At 36.2% G+C, this 18985-nt stretch overlaps 1 protein-coding gene across 4 annotated transcripts in view; it reads left to right on the top strand.

Moving 5' to 3' along the window:
- Positions 1-18750, top strand: part of EYA4 (EYA transcriptional coactivator and phosphatase 4) — a 148932-nt gene extending 130182 nt beyond the window's left edge. For all 4 annotated transcript variants that reach the window (XM_065733743.1, XM_065733734.1, XM_065733717.1 and 1 more), the window contains exons 14-20: positions 3019-3108; positions 10000-10058; positions 10165-10325; positions 11935-12049; positions 13812-13933; positions 16247-16347; positions 17954-18750. In XM_065733743.1, coding sequence (XP_065589815.1) covers positions 3019-3108; positions 10000-10058; positions 10165-10325; positions 11935-12049; positions 13812-13933; positions 16247-16347; positions 17954-18034 — 729 coding nt within the window. In that variant the 3' untranslated portion in view covers positions 18035-18750. The remainder of the gene's footprint in view (positions 1-3018; positions 3109-9999; positions 10059-10164; positions 10326-11934; positions 12050-13811; positions 13934-16246; positions 16348-17953) is intronic.
- Positions 18751-18985: the final 235 nt, after the last annotated feature.

Here is an 18985-nt window from a genome sequence, read left to right as displayed (position 1 = left end):
ATTATACATTCTGCAAAAAGCACAAGATCTTGATGGATTTGTTTCTTCTGTCTACTTTGTATTTAAAGAGACAGACTTACATGACAAGAGATGGAATTTGATGTCTAATTCTTGTTAAACAATTGTAGACAATGTTTGGGCAAATTTATTAATTCCAATTACACCTCTTAGCAGAAGTTGTTACTGGGAGATCTCAAGCTAAGCTGTAATGGATTATCTTTGCTTTATTTTATTTTACATACAATACTTAGCAATATCCTTCACATGCCTTTTTCAAAACAGAAATGTAGAAGACCTCATTTTAAGAGTAATAAAGTTGGTTACAAAAATACTGCTAATAAGAAAATTGTGAAAGCTATGTCACATTTATGTCTTCCAACTGCACTGGTCAAGGCAGGAAATTGTGATACATATTTGGTAGTTTCTGTAAAAATAAATTGGATTATAATGGAATATATTATATCATATTTCTGCATTTCAGTCCACTTCTACCCAGGAAGGGAGGAAAAAAGAGACTGAGAATCAGAAGTCTAAGATTCCAGTCTTGGAAAAACTCCAGTGAATACCTTAACTCATATAAATAATAATGAATTACCACCTGTGCATAACGTTATGCACATGCCTTAGTGTTCATAGGATTGAAGTTAAAAAACATTGCAAAATACCTTTATCATATTGTACTTAAGGACAAGAACATAACTTTCTGTGCAGAGAAAAAAATTGTAAGAGAAAGGAGAGAGAAACATATGTTTATACTTGATGACATTTTGATAAAAGCATTATGGCTTGATGAGGAACCTCATGAGTCCAGACTATTTTTGTGATTTGTGTTCTAAGTATCTTATATGACTTTTTGCAAATCTGTTAACGTGCATACCTTAATCATCCCATTGGAAAAACTGACCTTTACGCTTGCTGCTGCTCTCACCCACATGGCTTTCAAATCCATAGAATATGATTGTAGTAGACATAGGGGATTAAGTTATGTTACTAGGCACTGTGTTTAGTTTTACTTCTGAAAGGTAGTCTAGACCAGTTCAAAGGTCAGCAAAGAAATATTTCCTTTCACTGCCTGAGAATTAGATCTAACTTTGGATCATTAAAATTTCTTACACACTATTCTCCTCTACAAGTTTGACTTTTTCTTGAGCAAGAGTCAAAATATGTCTATGTTTCTGATTTTGCCATTAGTTTTTAAGTGCTTCAGAGCAGAAGCCATCTTTTGTTCTGTCTTTGTGAAGCCCTGGAGTAGCAGACGTCTGATCTTGATTGCGAGGACTTTGATCCTAATGCTTATAAATGATCGTTTTAAATTTTTAGGGTTGAGATTTTTTTTTTTTGTCAGATGGGAGCATATGGGTAAAATTTTAGACCTGTGATCTCAAAACATTTAAGAAAATATTTCTAAAAACTCACTAGTGACGATCAATTTAAGCTATGAAATTTGGGTTTTGTTTCTTATTTAAATGAAAGGAGTATCACATACGCTTTTGAAAACCACTGTAGTATCTTAAGCATACAAAAGTTATCTGAACCCTAAAAGCACAGGAGTTAATTAAAGCAGTGGAATAAGTAGTTACAAGCTGTCAGCAAGGCGTCAGAAACTGTACAGGTGTTCTTAACCTTGAACAAATGTAAGACAATGTAACTTGCCTTACCCTCTTTCCTAGCAAGCAAAGTTAAATTAATTAAAAGTTAAATTAAAAGTTAAATTAATTACCTTACATTTGCTGCACACTAAAGGCTCTCAGAGAAACAGCTATTGCAGATGAAGAAAACTGTGGTGTCTTGCTAATAATGCGTGATTTGATACTGTGAAAGCTGACCTACAAGCAGATAGGAACATTTAGAATGAATCCCATCCAGGGTAAGAATCCTGTATCTCAGAACAAATGACGGAATGATGCGTAACACAATCAAACTTGCACATGCTTTCCCACTACTGTGGACCACCTAAAGAGTTGTGCCATAGATTGTAGACATGCTGAAGAACATGCTGAAGAACACTTGCAGGCACTTTGCAAAATACCTGCAATAAAATCTTAAAGGTGAACCTGGAAATTCATCAATGCCTGCACAGAAGAGTAAATATTGAGACTGGAAAGGGCCAAGCACAGGTTTGTGGTTGAATACTGGAGCAGCAGCAAGTATGGAAAAGAACTGATGTAGGCATAAGAATAGATAAAGCAGTGATGATTTATGTAAAGTGAAATTTTGTTTGGAAAAAATGAACACAGGTTCAGACATCAGACTGCCTTTTATATTTTTCTAAAGCAGAACCATTAGAAATTGAAAAGACCTTGAAAGTCACAATCTTCTATCAAAGTGTAGGATAATTGCTTACAAAGAAATAATTTGGTAGAGATTGCTATCTTTCCTAGTCCAGTTTGACATGACCTTGATGAGGACTCCTGGGTATCCTAAAACTGGAAGGCAAACTAAGAGATCAGAGGAATTGTGCACTGGGACAGGTAGCACATGGAACAGTTTGTTCTAGCTTCTGTTCTTGATAGTACATGGGCTCAAAAAAATTATTTACTGCTCCTTGACTGTTTTTTTTTTCTGTCTGCAAATTAACAGTCAAGATAATTACATATTTCTATAAAAAAATCAGGGATGAAAAATGTAGTGTATTCTTATTATAATAAATATTCATGTTCTTACAGATGTAATTTGTGAGAAGTATCTTCCCTATTTACAGCCTGATTTTTGCAGCCTTTCATAGGGCTACCAGGTATTCCCTTGTCATAGTTGAGCCAGGTTACAAATGCCTTGACTTTTCTAGAAACATGATGTTTCAACATGCTCATCTCTCCAAATATTCTCACAGAGGTTCAGCAAATTCATCCTGTGGTGTTATATTAAAATAGCTTGATACTGAAAGAATTTTAGAAAAAAATGTTGCAGTGTTAATTTTTCAAAATAGTTTCTGTACAACAATTTTTAAAGTAAAAAGTAATTGATTAATTTCATACTTAAAGGTATGTAAATAGCTAATCTGTCTTTCTGTTTTTTAAGGATCCACCAATGGCAGTGACCCTTGGACTGCGAATGGAAGAGATGATTTTTAATCTTGCTGATACACATTTATTTTTTAATGATTTAGAGGTAAGAATGAAAGAAACATAAGCACTATTACACCTGGGGTGCCAACACAGTGGTTTTACCACGCATTAATGCTTGTTACGTGTGATGCTATGCACCATTCCAGAGTATGTCACCAGATGGCTGTGAAGTCCTGTGGTGACAGAGTCCTTTCATGAAATTGAGTGAGAGGGGTGATCTGGAAACTACATCTTCCTTTCTAAGATAGATCTTTGCCTTAGGGCAATGTTTTCAGTGCCCACGGATTTAGAGTTGTTTACTGTGACTTCAGGAGAGGGGTGTATGCGTCTCCCATTCTTTCTCTTGAAATTCTCTGTATTTGCTTTGAGTTGGTGGCATCACCTGAACCAAGAGACTTCATTTATTTTTTTTCATTCATTAGTAGCTGTTTGGCCACATGTCCTCCCTTCTTACTCGAAGTAAGAATATCCTTCATTTACTTCCAAGATGGCAGCATTAGAGTGGCGTGACTATGTTGGACTGATTCATCAGTGTGGTCTCCACTGCTATACAAAAAGAGAACACAGTTTCAATTTTCTTCTGATTATCAGTTCTAAAATCTTGCTGTTAGAATAGAGGAGGTTATGGGTAGGCCATCTTCTTCTCTTCTCTGCTTCCCAAAGAATACTGTGAATTTCAAGCCAAATATTATAGACAGAAGTGTCACATTCTGAAAAATGCCAAAGTGGTTTATGGAATAAAAATGAATTCCTATATCTGTCCCAGTTTCCATATCAACTAATAGAGATGCCTTTCTGAACTCTGTTAAGAAGTTTCTTGATTTATTTATTTGTTAGTTTAAAAGACTGAAAGGGTTCAGAAAATGCATAGAAGTATTGAAGAGAACATGGGGTTACCTCTAATTTTGTGAGACCAAAGACTCAAATCACCATATATGTATCTGATTAGATTCGTTACGCTTTTGGTTACCTTCCCAGAGATTTCATTTATGATGCTATATTCATTTCAGGGACTAAGAGACTTTCAGTAAGCCATACTTAATAACACAAGTATTGGTTTGGGTTCTTCACTGACTGTCCCATGCACTTGACTGGCACTTGCCACCAAATTTCTGAAACCCTCACAGATGTATGAGTTTGGCCAGTTCAGACATGGCTTCTGCATATCAAATCCTGTTAGCTATCAAATACTGTACTCTCTAGTTGATGGTATTTTTTTTTTTATCTTATTTCTTTTCCTTCCAGATAAAAGGGGAAAATCCAGAGAGAAGTTCCCATCTAAAATTTTTGATCTGGCAGGCTTTCAAATTTTCAGAGTGTAGTGTGTCACGTCCTGACAATGTGAAGCCTCTTGGTTGCCCATGATTTCTTCCCAAGGTAACCAGGCAACCACACGTTCTGTCACAACATACCCAGGGTGTGCTATTTGGCATCTGCTCAAAAAAGGGGGAGATCTCTTGCTGGGGAGTGACCACTGTGGATCACTTGCCTGTTAGAAGCATGCAGATGGACCGCCAAAGGGACAACTGCCTGGGGAGCAGGCCCATCAGCAGTGCCTCACTGACATTTCATTTTTGTCCAGGAGTCCATATCTACTAATGTGGAATGCAACAGTCTTACAGCTGTGTTTATTTATTTATTTTGTGGAACAGACACTGGGAGAAAAACAACCCTCAAATTGAAACGCAGGCTTTTCAGACCTTCCCCTGATCTAAATCAGTTTTTCTACTCAGAGTGGATCCCAGAGTTTCCTCCACGGTCAGATATTTTGCCACTGATGACAGCTGGAAGACTTTGAGATTTAGTGTAAAATACCAGAGAAAGGTCTCTGGTGAGTGAACACAAAAAATGAGGTTAAATGAGATTTCTCCATTCACCGGAGCATTTGTTTTTTCATGTGTACTTCATTCCTTTGTCAGCTGCAGGAGTAGACAAAGCAACTGAAACCAGAATGAGGTTCTTTGTCATGCCTTGTAGATCTCATTTATTCTCAGCAATTTTCACGTCAAGAAACAGATCTGCTTCACCCTATACCCATGCTGTACCTTTTCCTTCCAGCAGCAGACACATAAGAAAGTAAAAGCCTGGACAATCGTTCACCAGTCAGTGTTTTATTGCAGTCTAAGAGTCATCACTTGACAATACATATACATTCGATAAATGTTCTCTTTCTGTGCCCTGTACCAGGGATAAATTCCAAAGCAATTTTTCAAAGCATTGCTTAAATTTCTTTTTAGCAGACCTTTGCCCCTGCTTGTTCAGATTTCATGTGGCAGCCAATGATCTTGAAGCCATTCAGTAGCATGTGCCCAGATTTCTTCAAACTTGTGCAGAGTTCATGGATGAGATCAGCAAAAAGTAGCTTTCACCTCTATATACTTCAGTCTTGCTTGTGGCCATTAAAGCTTCATTCTATTCTCTATTTCTTTTCGTAGTTCTCAGGTTTTTCTGCCACAGGTGACTTTCAAATCTGGATCATCACATTATATATATTCTTTATAGGGTCGTCTTAATATCCTGTGCAAAAATTCTTACTTCAGCTCTTCTTAGAACTTGAACGGTATCCAGAGAATGTTAAATTTTAGATAAATCAAAGAATACTCCTTCAGACTCTCTTTAAGAATCTCATAATTCAATCAATTTGATTGAATTAAAACAAATTTCTGTAAGCAATTAATTATTTTTTGAGCCCAGAATTCAGCTTTGTTTTAAAACCAACTCTATTACAAGATTACCAAAACTCTAAGCTTCTTGTTCTGAAAAGAACCATGTGCACAGATTCTCTTTAGCTAACCTTGTACTTACAAGCATGGTATCATGTGCCAAAGTACATAGAGATATCCTTTAATGTGTAGATGTACAGATCTACCTATTTAGATATGTTTACAGAGCACATGGCCATTTCTAAGCAGTAAATATTGCAGTGTATCTGCAAGATGACTAAGTGATGAATTTTAAACATTCCCCAGTTCTGTCTTTCTTTCTCTCTCTTTCTGTCTTCCTCCCTGTATTCTCCCCTAGGTAAAAGGGAGGTAATCTCCAGTGTTGGTGCTGATCTGCTGATGGTCACGGCCACCAAAGTGCAAGACCTTTAGTTCTCACTAGAGGAAGTGAGACAGGCCTTTTTTTTCAGCAGACAGATTACTTATCCTTTTCCATCTCAATTTTCTAGCGCTGAGCCATCAGGTTGCACACCTTCTGTCTTGCATTCATCTTCATCCCACCATAGACTGTCACTGGACATGACAACTATAATGTACTGATGAACATAAATTCCTTTAGTGTTGACTCCAGCCAATTCTCTGTATGGTCTAAGATCTCCTTCTTTCTCTTTCTTTCTTTCTTGATTACTGGCACTGCATACCAAGCTCTAGTAATAACGACCAAGTTATTGAAATTTATCACATACAAAAATAAAGTTTTCCTTCCTCTATGCAAATGTGTCTCATTACAGTGACTGCTGATGCAGAAATTCCAATCTGTTGAGACATTCCCCGCTGACCCAGTAACCCATGGCCTAATCAGCCAAGTTGTAGTTTTATTTCAGGCTAGGCTGTTCTCCAGCTATTTCATTCTCAGTGTATAAATTTTAGTTAGCCTGAGAAAAATCACTTGGGAGGGCAATTGGTATTTTGCCATGAAAATAGGAGTCTGGTGCTCTAGAAAGTTGATGTACCTAAACAATGTTTAGAGCTGGAACTAAGTTCAGTAACAGTATCCAGACTAAAACATTCAGTTCTCAAGCAGGTAAGGAATAAATGGAAGTTTCTGTCTTTACCTCAGTACTGATTTTAAGACAACTTTAAGAAATGTTGGTAAAGCATTTTCTTCACTTTTCAACCATGAATCTTCAAACTCTATAATCCCTCTTCTCTCTCTAGGATAATAAAGGAAAAAGTATATTTATGTCAAATAAACTGAATTACACTTCCATTGGTATGGTAATCCTAGCATATTTTAAATAGGATTTTGTGAGCTTTTCTTCACATTAGAAATGGAAATGAAGTAGACAAAAATTAGAAGATATGAGAAACTCCAAATTTAAGATCAAGCTAGTTACAATGGAGAATGAAGCATCTATATAAAAGGGAGGGAATCTGAATAGCCTTAGAAAACATATTGCTTAATATTCCCCCCCCCCCCCCCCAACATTTTTGCATTCAGTGCAGTAAGTCTGAGTGTTTCTGCTGGGTAATGAAATTACTGTTCATTCCAGGAAGATATCTTTTATGATTATTGTTGATTCTGCACTATAGAACTTATAGTTTCTGAAAACTGCTGCAAAGAGTTGACTGCACTCAGATACAATTTAAATTAGTATTGCTTCAAGCAAAAAAGTCTGTTCTATCTAGATTTCTTTCCTGTACATTTAATATTAGGAAATAAACTTGATCTTTCTTAGTTTTGACCTTGCACTGACAGTAAGCCACTCTGATTTGAATATAGAAAAGACTGTAGATGCTGGGAAAACCATTTTGTCTTAATGATTAAATTGATGGAGAGCCCTTTCTTCCTCCCCTCAACTCTTTGGTCTGTTTTTACAAACAATTCAGATCAGTACTGAGTCATCAGTTTTCTCAATCACTTGAGAAGAGTATAGAACTATTTCCAATTTGCTTTCCTGATTTTGTTTTATTTAGTTTTTCACACTGGATAAGGGAATCTGCAAAATGTAAACATATTACTTTAAGTAATAATGTAAAAAATGTGTGTGGGAACTTATTCACAGTGCAGGTGATGGAGCACTGGCACAGGCTGCACAGAGAGGTCCCTCCCAAGCCTACAATTCTGTGATTCTGTGATAAATAAACAAGAAAACAAAATTAAATGATGCTAAGAGAGGGAGGGAAATGAGTTTGCTGTTGGTCAGGAAGCAAATATTGCCAGACTGCTGCGGAGGTGAGCAATAGATCTGAGAGGAGAAGAGGAAAAGGAAGAAGGAGGAAGCTGAGGAATACTGTTAAATTCGGTCCTTTTTGTGGCTGGAAACTTAGCAACCTTACTGCAGGAACAGGCAGCAAGCAACCAGAAAACCACATGTTCCTCTATTCTCCTGTTGCTGTAGTTAATAATCTAATTGTAAGATAAAAAATATCAGCAAACCACTGAGCCTTTGCCACTCACTCATATTAAACTTAATAATTAAATTGTCTGCAGAACAGTTATCTGGAATTTTCAAGGCTGGAACAACATAGCTGAGTGAATTAACAAAGCCAAAACATCTCAGACAACTCTTATTATCCATGAAGATGCCTGTGAGCCCTTCATTTAATTAGTACATGCTCAAATCCACAGGATTCATTTCTGAACTTTGAAAATTATCTTATCCTTTGACCAGTGCCAGTGAAGTGTGATTAGGAAGCCAGATTCTGCTCAGATATTGCAAAATATTGAGTAAGGTTTTTTTCCCAGTGGGACTTTTCGTCTGATTTTTGACCTCCTTTGCTACACTGAGTGGAATCTAGTTGCATTTTTTCTTGAGTGTAAATAATAAATAGAGATAAAGAAACAAATCTTTTATTTCAGCTGTCACTTCTCATTTTCTTTCTCCTTTCAGCAGTGATTTACATCCAAAAGCACTTTCTTTAAAATATTCTACTGCTTAAGATAATCTCTGCAAATGGAGCAAAAAAAATTTTATTTCTCCAGTGGGGAGAAGAATGATACATCTATTTATCTTCACTGAATGCAGTTCTTTCATGCTTGTCTTAATGGACTATGTCAGATGAGAAGAATTTGACCAACTCATTCTTTTGGTCTTCATACTAAAATGACTGCTAGGTGTTAAAATCCTATTTTAAAAAAATAATAATAATAACTTCATGTGGATAAAAGTCTATTGAAGTTTTCATTCAGCGCAAAGCAAACAAAACCTTGGACAGAAATGGTAATTTTGCCAAATTGCTCCCTGAATAAATTCTAGGAACTTGTAGTGCACACAATTGGAAATCACATCTCTGCTCAGATTTATCCTTCATCTGGATAGCTTAGCACTAATACTAGACAGAGATTTGAAAATCAGAACTGCATACTCCTTCTTTTCACAGGAGGTTTGAATTAAGGTTGGATGTTGGCAATATTATTTGTAGTAGATAACTCTGATGACTCTATTTGAAGCATAAAACTGCATTTTGAAAGTTCAGCTTCATTTTGTCTCAGTGGTGAGACTAAATTATCTGAAAACCTTAACTGGGGAGTCATCTTTAAATATATCACTGAACTATTTCATGAATAAAATTAGGATTATATTAGCAAGAGCTATTTAAAATACTTTTTAAAAAATCATTGACACACAGAAAAGTCCACAGGCACTGGATTTCTGGTGTGTCTTTTGGGGAAGGTTGTTAATTCTAGCAACTTCAGAAAGCACTACTACACATTGCATAATTATTTATTTATTTGAGCTTCCCCTATGTTTACCTATCTTTCTGCTGTAACTGTTGTACAGAAGAGGTACTGAATTATAAAAACAAACTGGAAGGCGTTTAGGTTTACAGGTACCTCAGTTTCCTAGAGTTATTTGCATCCCTCCAAAACCAGGAAGCAGTTAATTTTTCCATGTCTGCTTGATTATCTCTGATTTCTTAGCCAAAGACATTCAAGACAGAAATTCAAATCAAGACAGAAATCTGATAAGCATTCAGACTCCTAAATTCTTGACAAAAGTTGCATGCCTTTTAAGGCTTATTTAAAGTTGAAAATAAATAACAATTACAAAGTGCTTTTCTAAAGACCTATTTTAACTGATTTGTCTAACGTAAGAATTGAAGTCAGTGGTTTTTTTTAGAGAAACTGACGATGGTATGAAGCTGTATGTGTACATACGCTGCCATCTTCTGGTAGACCTAGTGGCCTGCAACTATCGTAACATCTGAGTGTACACACAGTGAGAGCAGGCTTTAAAATAATTCATCATTTGATGTTTTTTCAACAGGAATGTGATCAAGTTCACATAGATGATGTTTCTTCTGATGATAATGGACAAGACCTAAGGTAAGATAGAGCATTTGCTTCAATTTTTTTTCTACAATGATTAAATAAATTGAGCATTTACAGGAATACATTGTATTTATTTTTACTGTATTTTGGGTGTTTGCAGTACCTACAGTTTTGCAACTGATGGCTTCCATGCAGCTGCAAGTAGTGCAAACCTTTGTCTGCCAACAGGTGTAAGAGGAGGGGTTGACTGGATGAGGAAGCTGGCTTTCCGTTACAGAAGAGTAAAAGAGTTGTATAATACTTACAAGAACAACATAGGAGGTGAGTTTAATTGTGAAAAATGATTTAGAATTCTGATCAGGTTCAAGCATATGGCAGTGAACTGCAAGTCAAAGTGCCTTGCGAGACACAGATTCAAGTGAAAATTATTTGACTGGACCTTGAACTATTAAAAGATCCTCACTGTAAGGATAGATCCAATCTTGTGCCTCTGTGCAGGAGAACCAGAACCAGAGAGGCAGGGCAGGCTTCTGTTTAACTGACAGAGTGCCCGCTTTTTTCCTTCAGACCCAGCTCAATTGCTTCTACCTTCTCCTGACTTACTCGTTGATTAAGATACTTATTTTACTTCAAATAAGCTGTTATTCTAGAAAAGAGGTAATTTCCATAGCAAAGATTAGTTCTGGCTGGCACTCTTTTCCATCCTACATTGTCAGGATCTGGTTGGCAACAACACACTGCTTAATTCTTTGCTCTGCACCTGCTAGTCTGTTTTCACTAGTATCCCAGACTCATCTGGGACAAAAGCTTTCCTGCTCCTGCTTTCACTCATGGACAAGCTCATGTCAGTGGCAGCAGGCTTTGAGGGAATCATAGCAGCAGAACTGCAAGAATCTGTCCTGGGGAGCCTTGTGTAACTTGCAGAGGCAGGTAGCCCTATTCTGAGGAACCTTTCAAGAAGAGATTGTGAAAATAGGGAATACTTTCAAAATCTTCAAACATTTCTAAAGCCACAGTTGAGCATGAGACAAGGCAAACCCAACCAGGAAGGAGCCCCAGTGAACACTCTCCCATTCTAGAGCATGGACTCTTTCAATTCAGATAAAATCAATTTTGGAGGAACTTTAAACTCACTTTTAATCAAACCACATCAGTGGAATGCAACAGTAGAGTAGGTCAAACTAAGTATTTTAATGCTGATTTGTTTCTGATTTTTTAAGACAGTCATCACCATTTCCAAAAGAGAAGTATGTTAATGTCACCAAGCCTGCTTCTCAGCTTCTCTAGTTCTATATTTAAATTTTAAATGACTTGATTATAAAGAAGTCAGGTCTCAATATTCATGGAGTTAGGTGGTGGTATTTTTTTTAAAATCTTATCATTCATACTCTAAAGATTCCTAAGGTATGTTTAAGGACTATTTGATGTATAAGGTCATAAGATGTACAGGTATTTCACAGCTGCAAATGCTGCAAGTGGAACTATTAGCTAAATGGAACTAATTGCTAACTACAAAAGGACATGAAGGGCAAGCCATCAGCTAACAAATGTCATATTTCCATATGCAAAACCTGAGGTTTATCTATATACAGTCACAAGGAAGGCAGGTATAAACATATGCAAATACTGCAAAGACAAGTTTATACTAATGTCATTATTTTCTGAGTGTCTCTGCCTATGCTCTCTATAGCATGGGTCCCCTTGCCACTGCCTTTGCTCAGTGTTAGATGCATGTGGGAACTTTGAAAAAATATGTACTTTTGAGAGGCACACTTTGAAACAAAGTCTAGTGTGCTAAATGAATATTTGAAGAAAAAATGTTTTTTCATGTTCTGATGAAATTTAAAATTGAAACAGTAACTGAAAATCTATGCATTCCAGTTAATACAGAATTTAATTTAATTTCTTTTCCTGATTTTTTTCATAAAAGGACTCCTAGGTCCTGCAAAAAGAGATGCATGGTTGCAATTAAGAGCAGAGATTGAAGCTCTGACAGACTCCTGGCTAACAAATGCACTTAAATCCTTATCAATTATCAGCACAAGGTATGTATTGAGTCTTCTTTTTTTCATTCTTGATACTTAGCGGCTATTTTGTGACATTTTAGGCCAAAGTATACTAGTACTTTTAAAGAACAGTACAGGTGTAATACGACTTTTGAATAGGGCATAGGGAAAATTCGATTGAAAATTATTTCATTTTCTGTCATTTCCACATTGAGTAGTAGGAAAGGTCTTTTAGAATGTGATGTATGGTTCTATGGTCATTGAAAGGGTATTTTGGAATTGAGAGCCAGACATCAAGTTATTATCTTGTGGGCAGTAGCCTCTGAACTCCAAGTCTGTCTATTCTGGACTTCAGTGTTTGTGCCTATTAATAAAGGTACCTAAGTACTGTATAAATCCTGGAAAAGAAGATCATTTTTCTTCTGACCTTCCAAACAGATCAGTATGATTAAACATGTATCTAAGTTTTCAGAAGAATGAATATCTGTGTTTGATATTATGACTCAGATAAAAGTCTGGGATCCCAGTCATAAGGCATTATTGTTCATCTGAAATAATGGAGCTGTGAAAAATTGTGCTGCTTAGTCACCTATTTAATATGTATTTTATTGGAAATCCTCAAAGACATGCCTTAAAACTATAAAGAAGCCATCTTGCCATCTAAACATATCTATGGGTAAAAAATCAGTGTTAAACAAAAAAGAACGATCTTGGGAAGATGTGAAAAGCAATTTTAAAAGTAGTTGCTTTTGCATTATGCCTCTCTCTTAGTTACTGTTTAAGCTTTTTCACAGTGCCATAAGCACCTCAAGGGAAAAAAAAAAAAAGTAAAACAATTGTGTAAGACATTGTGTTCAGCTCTGCATTTCTTTCCAAATTGCTAGTCTTCAAAAAGACATTGTAAGAGGTTGGTCAGTTGAGATTGCAGGATGAATGTGATAAACTGTTGTCACTGGCTCAGGACTGCTAAATAACAGTCGTTTATCTTGTCATCAAATAACTGTACAGCTATAAATCTTGAGAAGATATGCCCATGAGGCAGCTAAACTTCACCTACATGTTAATGACAAGAAACTGGGATACATTAAGACAGAAATAATAGCCTATGGTCTGCCTTGGGGCTTACAGAAGGACCAAAAATCACAACTAGTTGTTCTCAGTTCCATGACCAAACTCATGTTCCAGCTTGTCAGTGCCTGAAATGTCCTGGCTTTCAGTTTTCTGTTGTGTAACAGCTAAGCTCAGCTTCTCCATTCAAGTTTTCAACCTTTCTGTTCAGTGCTATCTTATTAATGTGATTATGATTGTCTCTCCCTCTTCTCAGAAGAAAACTTACTCTTGGAACATGAAGAAAGTGATGTCAGTGAGCAGAAATGTGTATTGGCCACTTATTTCCCCCCAAGACAGGAGTAACAAATGATGTTTTTGCTTTCTCCTAACACTTTGATTTGGCTGGTAGCTACTGCCAAGTAATCCCCAGCAGGAAAATGATGCTTTGAAGGCAGTGGGATGTCTGTCTTCAGAGGTAGTGATCTTATATCTGTGTTTCAGTTGACTCATCTTCAAGGACTTGGTTTTCATAAATCAGCCTGGAATATTTCCTATAAATCATGCCTATATGTGTTTCAAAGGATTTTGCTATAAAGTTTATGTATATTTTTATGGAAGTGATGGTGCTGAGTAGCACTGCTGTGTGAGTGAAAGTAAATGCTGAGAAACCTTGAATATGCTCTCCATAGCTCATCAACATTTGAGTAAAGGTTTTAAACTATTCAAACTTAAAGTATTTCTCTCATTTTAGGAGTAACTGTGTAAATGTGTTGGTAACAACAACCCAGCTTATCCCAGCACTTGCAAAAGTCTTGCTATACAGTTTAGGAGGAGCTTTTCCTATTGAAAATATTTACAGTGCAACTAAAATAGGTAAGGAAATTATTCTTTCATTCATTCTAACTACATTGCATTATTAATAATTGCTTGTCAGTAATGGATGAATTCATAACCACTTTCCTAACACATTTTTAGTTGAAAGTTAGACATTGCATGTGTTCAGAGTTGTTTATGTCAATAATATTCCTAATTCGGCTTCTTTTCAGATATGCCTAATATGATAAAGGCCCTAGTGCTGATTAAAAACCTCAGAAACTCCTAGTTAAAATACAGACAACATAATATGTGCAGAGACTAATGACAAAAAGTGTTTCATTAAATCTAATACAAGCAGAAATATTATTAGAAAACTCTGCTCTAAGATTCAGCACTTTGCAAGGTAGATCACAAGTTCACAAGCTTTTTTGGAATCACAGCATATCACTGAGCATAATGGTGGCTGGTACCCACAGAAGCTGTGCTGATGGATGCCTCAAGGGCACTCTGTTCTGCTGATAACTAAGTACTTTGAAGGGATTTGCATAGTTTGGAGATTCACATATTTGGTAATCGCATCCAAAATGGTCTTGTAATATAAGAAAAGTTACCAGCACTGTGAGATAGGATACAGCCTACTACTAGCAATAATATTGGCAGATCTCATGATTTACCATTTAGTAGTGGAAGAGTGTTTACTATGATATCTTGAATAACAAGGACAGTGCCACTTTATTAAAAAAATACTACATTATCCAACTGCTTTTTGCAAGTGAAAAAGATTGTGGAAAAAAGTGAGAAAGTGATAAAATTTATACTTACAGCAGTGTCAGGAAAATCTTTTATCTCAATTATCTCTTAATTAGCTGTAGTTCATTCCTTGAGACAGAAATGCCTCAAATCCTTAGAAAATGTCAGGGAACGATGTATCCCAAATACAGCTAGGTTTTGGGAAGTTTCAGAAATTAATGTAATCTGTCATACAGCCTGTATATGTTGGCTTCAATTGAAGAGATTACACTCAAAACAAAGAAAATAATGCTGACAGTACCTAAGGAGCTGAGGAGTGAAGCTGCATCTCTGAAGGCTCTGTGGAAGGAGTCCTGCTCCAGGATTTCCTTCTAGAAACAGTGGCTGCTGTTGCATCCCTGTTGGGAACACAGCAAACTCTCTTGGGTAGAGAACCCACTTTTCATTTTAGTGACCTCTGCTTTGTGTTGAGCACAGGACTGAAGTTGTAGCTGTTGCTTGTATGCACTGAAATCTGATCCTCATTGTGCAATTAATAGATACAATGCTTTTCATAATCATAAGCCTTTTCCTATGGACTGTCTGAAGAAAAGTGAGAGAAGAGCACTAAGAATCAGAGGTCTAGAAATCAAGAGTTTATGAGAAGAGACTGAAAACCCTGGGGTGGGGGGAGACATAATGACAAACTTCAGGTAAAAAGCTATTACAGGAAGAAAAGAATCTTTTTCTACAATAATGTGAGGTGTGACAATAAATGATGGTTAAATTGCAATGGGGTATGTGTAGGTGCATATCAAAAAGATGCTTCCTAGGGGAAAAGTTAATTAAATATGAGGATTGCCTGTGGAAACGGTGGAATCATTTTATCTGGACAGTTTATGGATCAATAACGCAAGCATTTCTGGGAAACTGAAGCTATAATAGAGTGGGAAGATGGGTAGGTAACTTAACTCAGTTCTTTTCAATCCTGTTTATTGTTACTGGCTTAGCCTGCTTGTTTTCACATTCCTCCAGAAGGGCCAAATACTTCATGGAAGTTCTTCCCAGCAACCTGTGGCCTAATTTTATTTTTTGTGTCCATTGTTTTCCAAACACATTTTCCATTGCTACATGATTTACTTTTGCAGATATACTAGAACTGAAATTGCTGCAGTCCTTGAAAATTTATTACTACAATAATAAGGAAACAATTAATTTCAATTTTTCTTTTGGTAGCCTATTTGTTTTTGTAGTACTGCTAATTCCTTTATTTTAGTGGCTTTCCTGTAACTCTTAAGAAAGAGATTTAATTTGACCCAAAGCAGCTTAGTGTCACTAACAGTGTTAATTGTTTCTCAGCGGTTTTAGCTCTAAATATCAAGGCTGGGAACTATTACAAAATAAAATTAGTAGTAGAAATGTCTTACCGCTGCAGTAAACCTTTGTAGAACATTGTGGTAACTTGCTTGATAGCTTGAACAAGTAGTGCATTGTTTTTCAGGCAAAGAGAGCTGTTTTGAGCGTATAGTGTCCAGATTTGGCACTAACATAACTTATGTTGTGATTGGAGATGGCCGAGATGAGGAGCATGCAGCTAATCAGGTAACTTCACTCTGAACTCTTATCTCATTTATCTTCCAGGAAAAGAAAGTTGCTTTGAACGAATAATGCAAAGGTTTGGCAGAAAAGTAGTATATGTTGTAATTGGGGATGGTGTAGAAGAAGAACAGGCAGCAAAAAAGGTAACCTGTCTCCTGAAATGTTGGTGTGATACATAGCTACTAATGCAAGCCTTTCTGTTTGCATTTCTGTCAGTGTTGCACAATGGCAGAATGACAAGTCATTTCAGTCTACAGATGCAAGGCAATAAGAGCATGATGACATCAGCACTTAAAGCAAAATGAACCATTTGGATTCTAGCATTTGCTTTATTTCAGTATGAAAAAAAAAATCAAAATCATTTAAAAATAGAGAAAAAAATTGATTGGGTAAAAAATACCTAACATCAAGCAAATTACAGATAAAAAGAAGTTATGTCATGAGTTTGATATAAGGGTCGGGCTGTCTTTTTTTTAAAACAGGGAGACCAGATATGTTTGAAAAGAAGTGTTATAGACAATGTGGAAAACCATTAAAGGAATTGTGCAGATTTTTTACTAAGGTAAAGAAAGATTTGTTGGCTGAAGAATAGAGGATGAACATATAGTTTTCTTCAAGAAAGAAACATCTGCAAACAGAAAAAAGAAAACAACACACAGGCTGTGCACCCAATCAGTTCCTAAAAAACAATAAATGTTTGTTTAGAAGTATTGTTTCCTCATCTTATGAATTCAAGTCTGAACTTCACCAGATAAATTTTCAATGTTCAGAAGGAAGTCAAATTAGTAATAATGTGAACGATGCTTCACAATATAGACCTTCAAAATGTGCAGAAACAGATTTTTTTTTGCCTCTGCACCTCTGCATAAATTTTATGTGTTTTTGTGATAGAAATTAAGTGAAATTAAGTGAAATTAAGTGTCCTTAAAGTGTTAAGTTTTTAGAGCGTAAGTGGAATAGAAACAAAACAAAAATAACTGAAATGCTTATTCCAAATGGTTCCTTGATATAGGTAGACTACTGGTGATGGGACTTCTTTAGTTTGTGCTAAACTAAGGTGGTTGGATTGTATACTTTACAGTTTGGCATGCTTTTTTTTCTAAATGTTGGCTATATTGCATGAATAGATACAGAATTCAGAGGAATGGATGAATATAGCACATTACAAATAGATCTGAACAGAACATGAAAGTATGACTTTAATTCTACTCTGATCAATTGCTGAAGGAGAAGAGTGCATATACTTGCATCTCTCAGAGACAGTGATGCCTTCTGCAACACATTTTCTTCTTTTAAGTACAGAAATGTGTTATTTTCTCCTCAAAAGGTATTTATTTTCTTTTCCTCCCAGAAGGACAAAAATGTAATTCAACTCTGTTCAACCCTTCAAATGAGCTTTCAGTCTCTTGCAAAATATAACAAGTGGAACAGAAGCAGATTTCCTGTTAATGCTCCTTTGTATGGGTTTCCATGATAACAAGAAAGCAAATAGCCCTCACTAAATAATGGGCTCTTTACAAAGACACTATTAAGAAAGGCTATTTTTTTTTTTTTTTACCTTCAGGTGAACTATTGAGCTCAGATCTATTTTGGCCTGATTTTTGTTAGCACCTTACTAGCAAAAATCATTCCAGAAACACAGTGGTGTAAACTCCATGGTGGTAACCTGACTAGACTCATGCATCAGATACCGCCCTCTGTCATAGCATTCGTTGTTCCTGACCTTTTTCCCCCCTCTGACAAACACAGCACAACATGCCTTTCTGGAGGATATCCAGTCATTCGGACCTCTTGGCTCTCCATCAAGCACTGGAACTAGAGTATTTGTAACTGTGTTCTAGAGTTGGCGATCCTTGTTTTTTTATATATATATATTTCAAGTACACTGAATTTTTATGTGTGATTCAATGCCTCTGGCTTTACACATATGAATTGTCTTAAGGGAAGAAATATTTGGAATTAAAAATTCCAAATTGAAGAATTCAGATTGCTGAATGGAGTTAAAACATTAGTGCTACGTAAGGAAGCTCTATGGTCTTATATATGCAACGTTTTTAAATGGATTAAAGCTGTGGAGGTTGCTGGTACACACCGAATGAGCCCTGACAGGAGTGAACAAAGGACTCGAACTGGCAAAGCACCAACACGCGTTTTCCAACCAACGAGGTGGTGTTCAACAACATTCCTCAAAATGGGATATATTCTCAGCACTGAGGTTTGAACCAGACTTTAGCCTACCTAACCCAGAAAATCTGAATTGGAATGCACTCAGACTGTATAATGACAATCCTGTCTAGACCTGTAATTTGTGTAAATTATTGATGAAAATAACTTACTGTGACTTTATTAGCAGCTGATTTTGGAAGTGGATGCAATTTTTCTTTCTTTTTGGGGGGACAGGGGAGGGAGAGGGTTATATAATATTGTCTCTTTTATAAGTTTGGCGAACAGAATGTGCATAATGATGTGTTGTGCCTTAAGGAGAAGACTGTTTGTGTGTTATAATGTAACTTTGGTTAAAAACTATGTAGATTTAAAAACAAAAAGCCTTTGTGATAATTTTTGACATGACCAAATTTGAAATTCAGAGAAATCAAAGAGAAGGGCTGCACTAAAACATTTAAGTTTTTGTTGCAGTAAGAAAAAAATAATAAAGGAAAGTTTGTGTTTTTATTTGAATTCTCAATAATTCCACTGACTGAGGAAAGTTGAGAGTAAGTTGGGAGGTTGATAGTGGGGACCGCTACCTTGAAAGCTAAAAAAGAAGAGTTTAACACCATC

The sequence above is a fragment of the Cyrtonyx montezumae genome, unplaced genomic scaffold (genome assembly GCF_038088225.1).
Source record: "Cyrtonyx montezumae isolate F1298 unplaced genomic scaffold, pur_monq_1.0 scaffold_0, whole genome shotgun sequence".
Lineage (NCBI taxonomy): Eukaryota > Metazoa > Chordata > Aves > Galliformes > Odontophoridae > Cyrtonyx > Cyrtonyx montezumae.
This window is presented reverse-complemented; position numbering and strand designations above follow the sequence as displayed.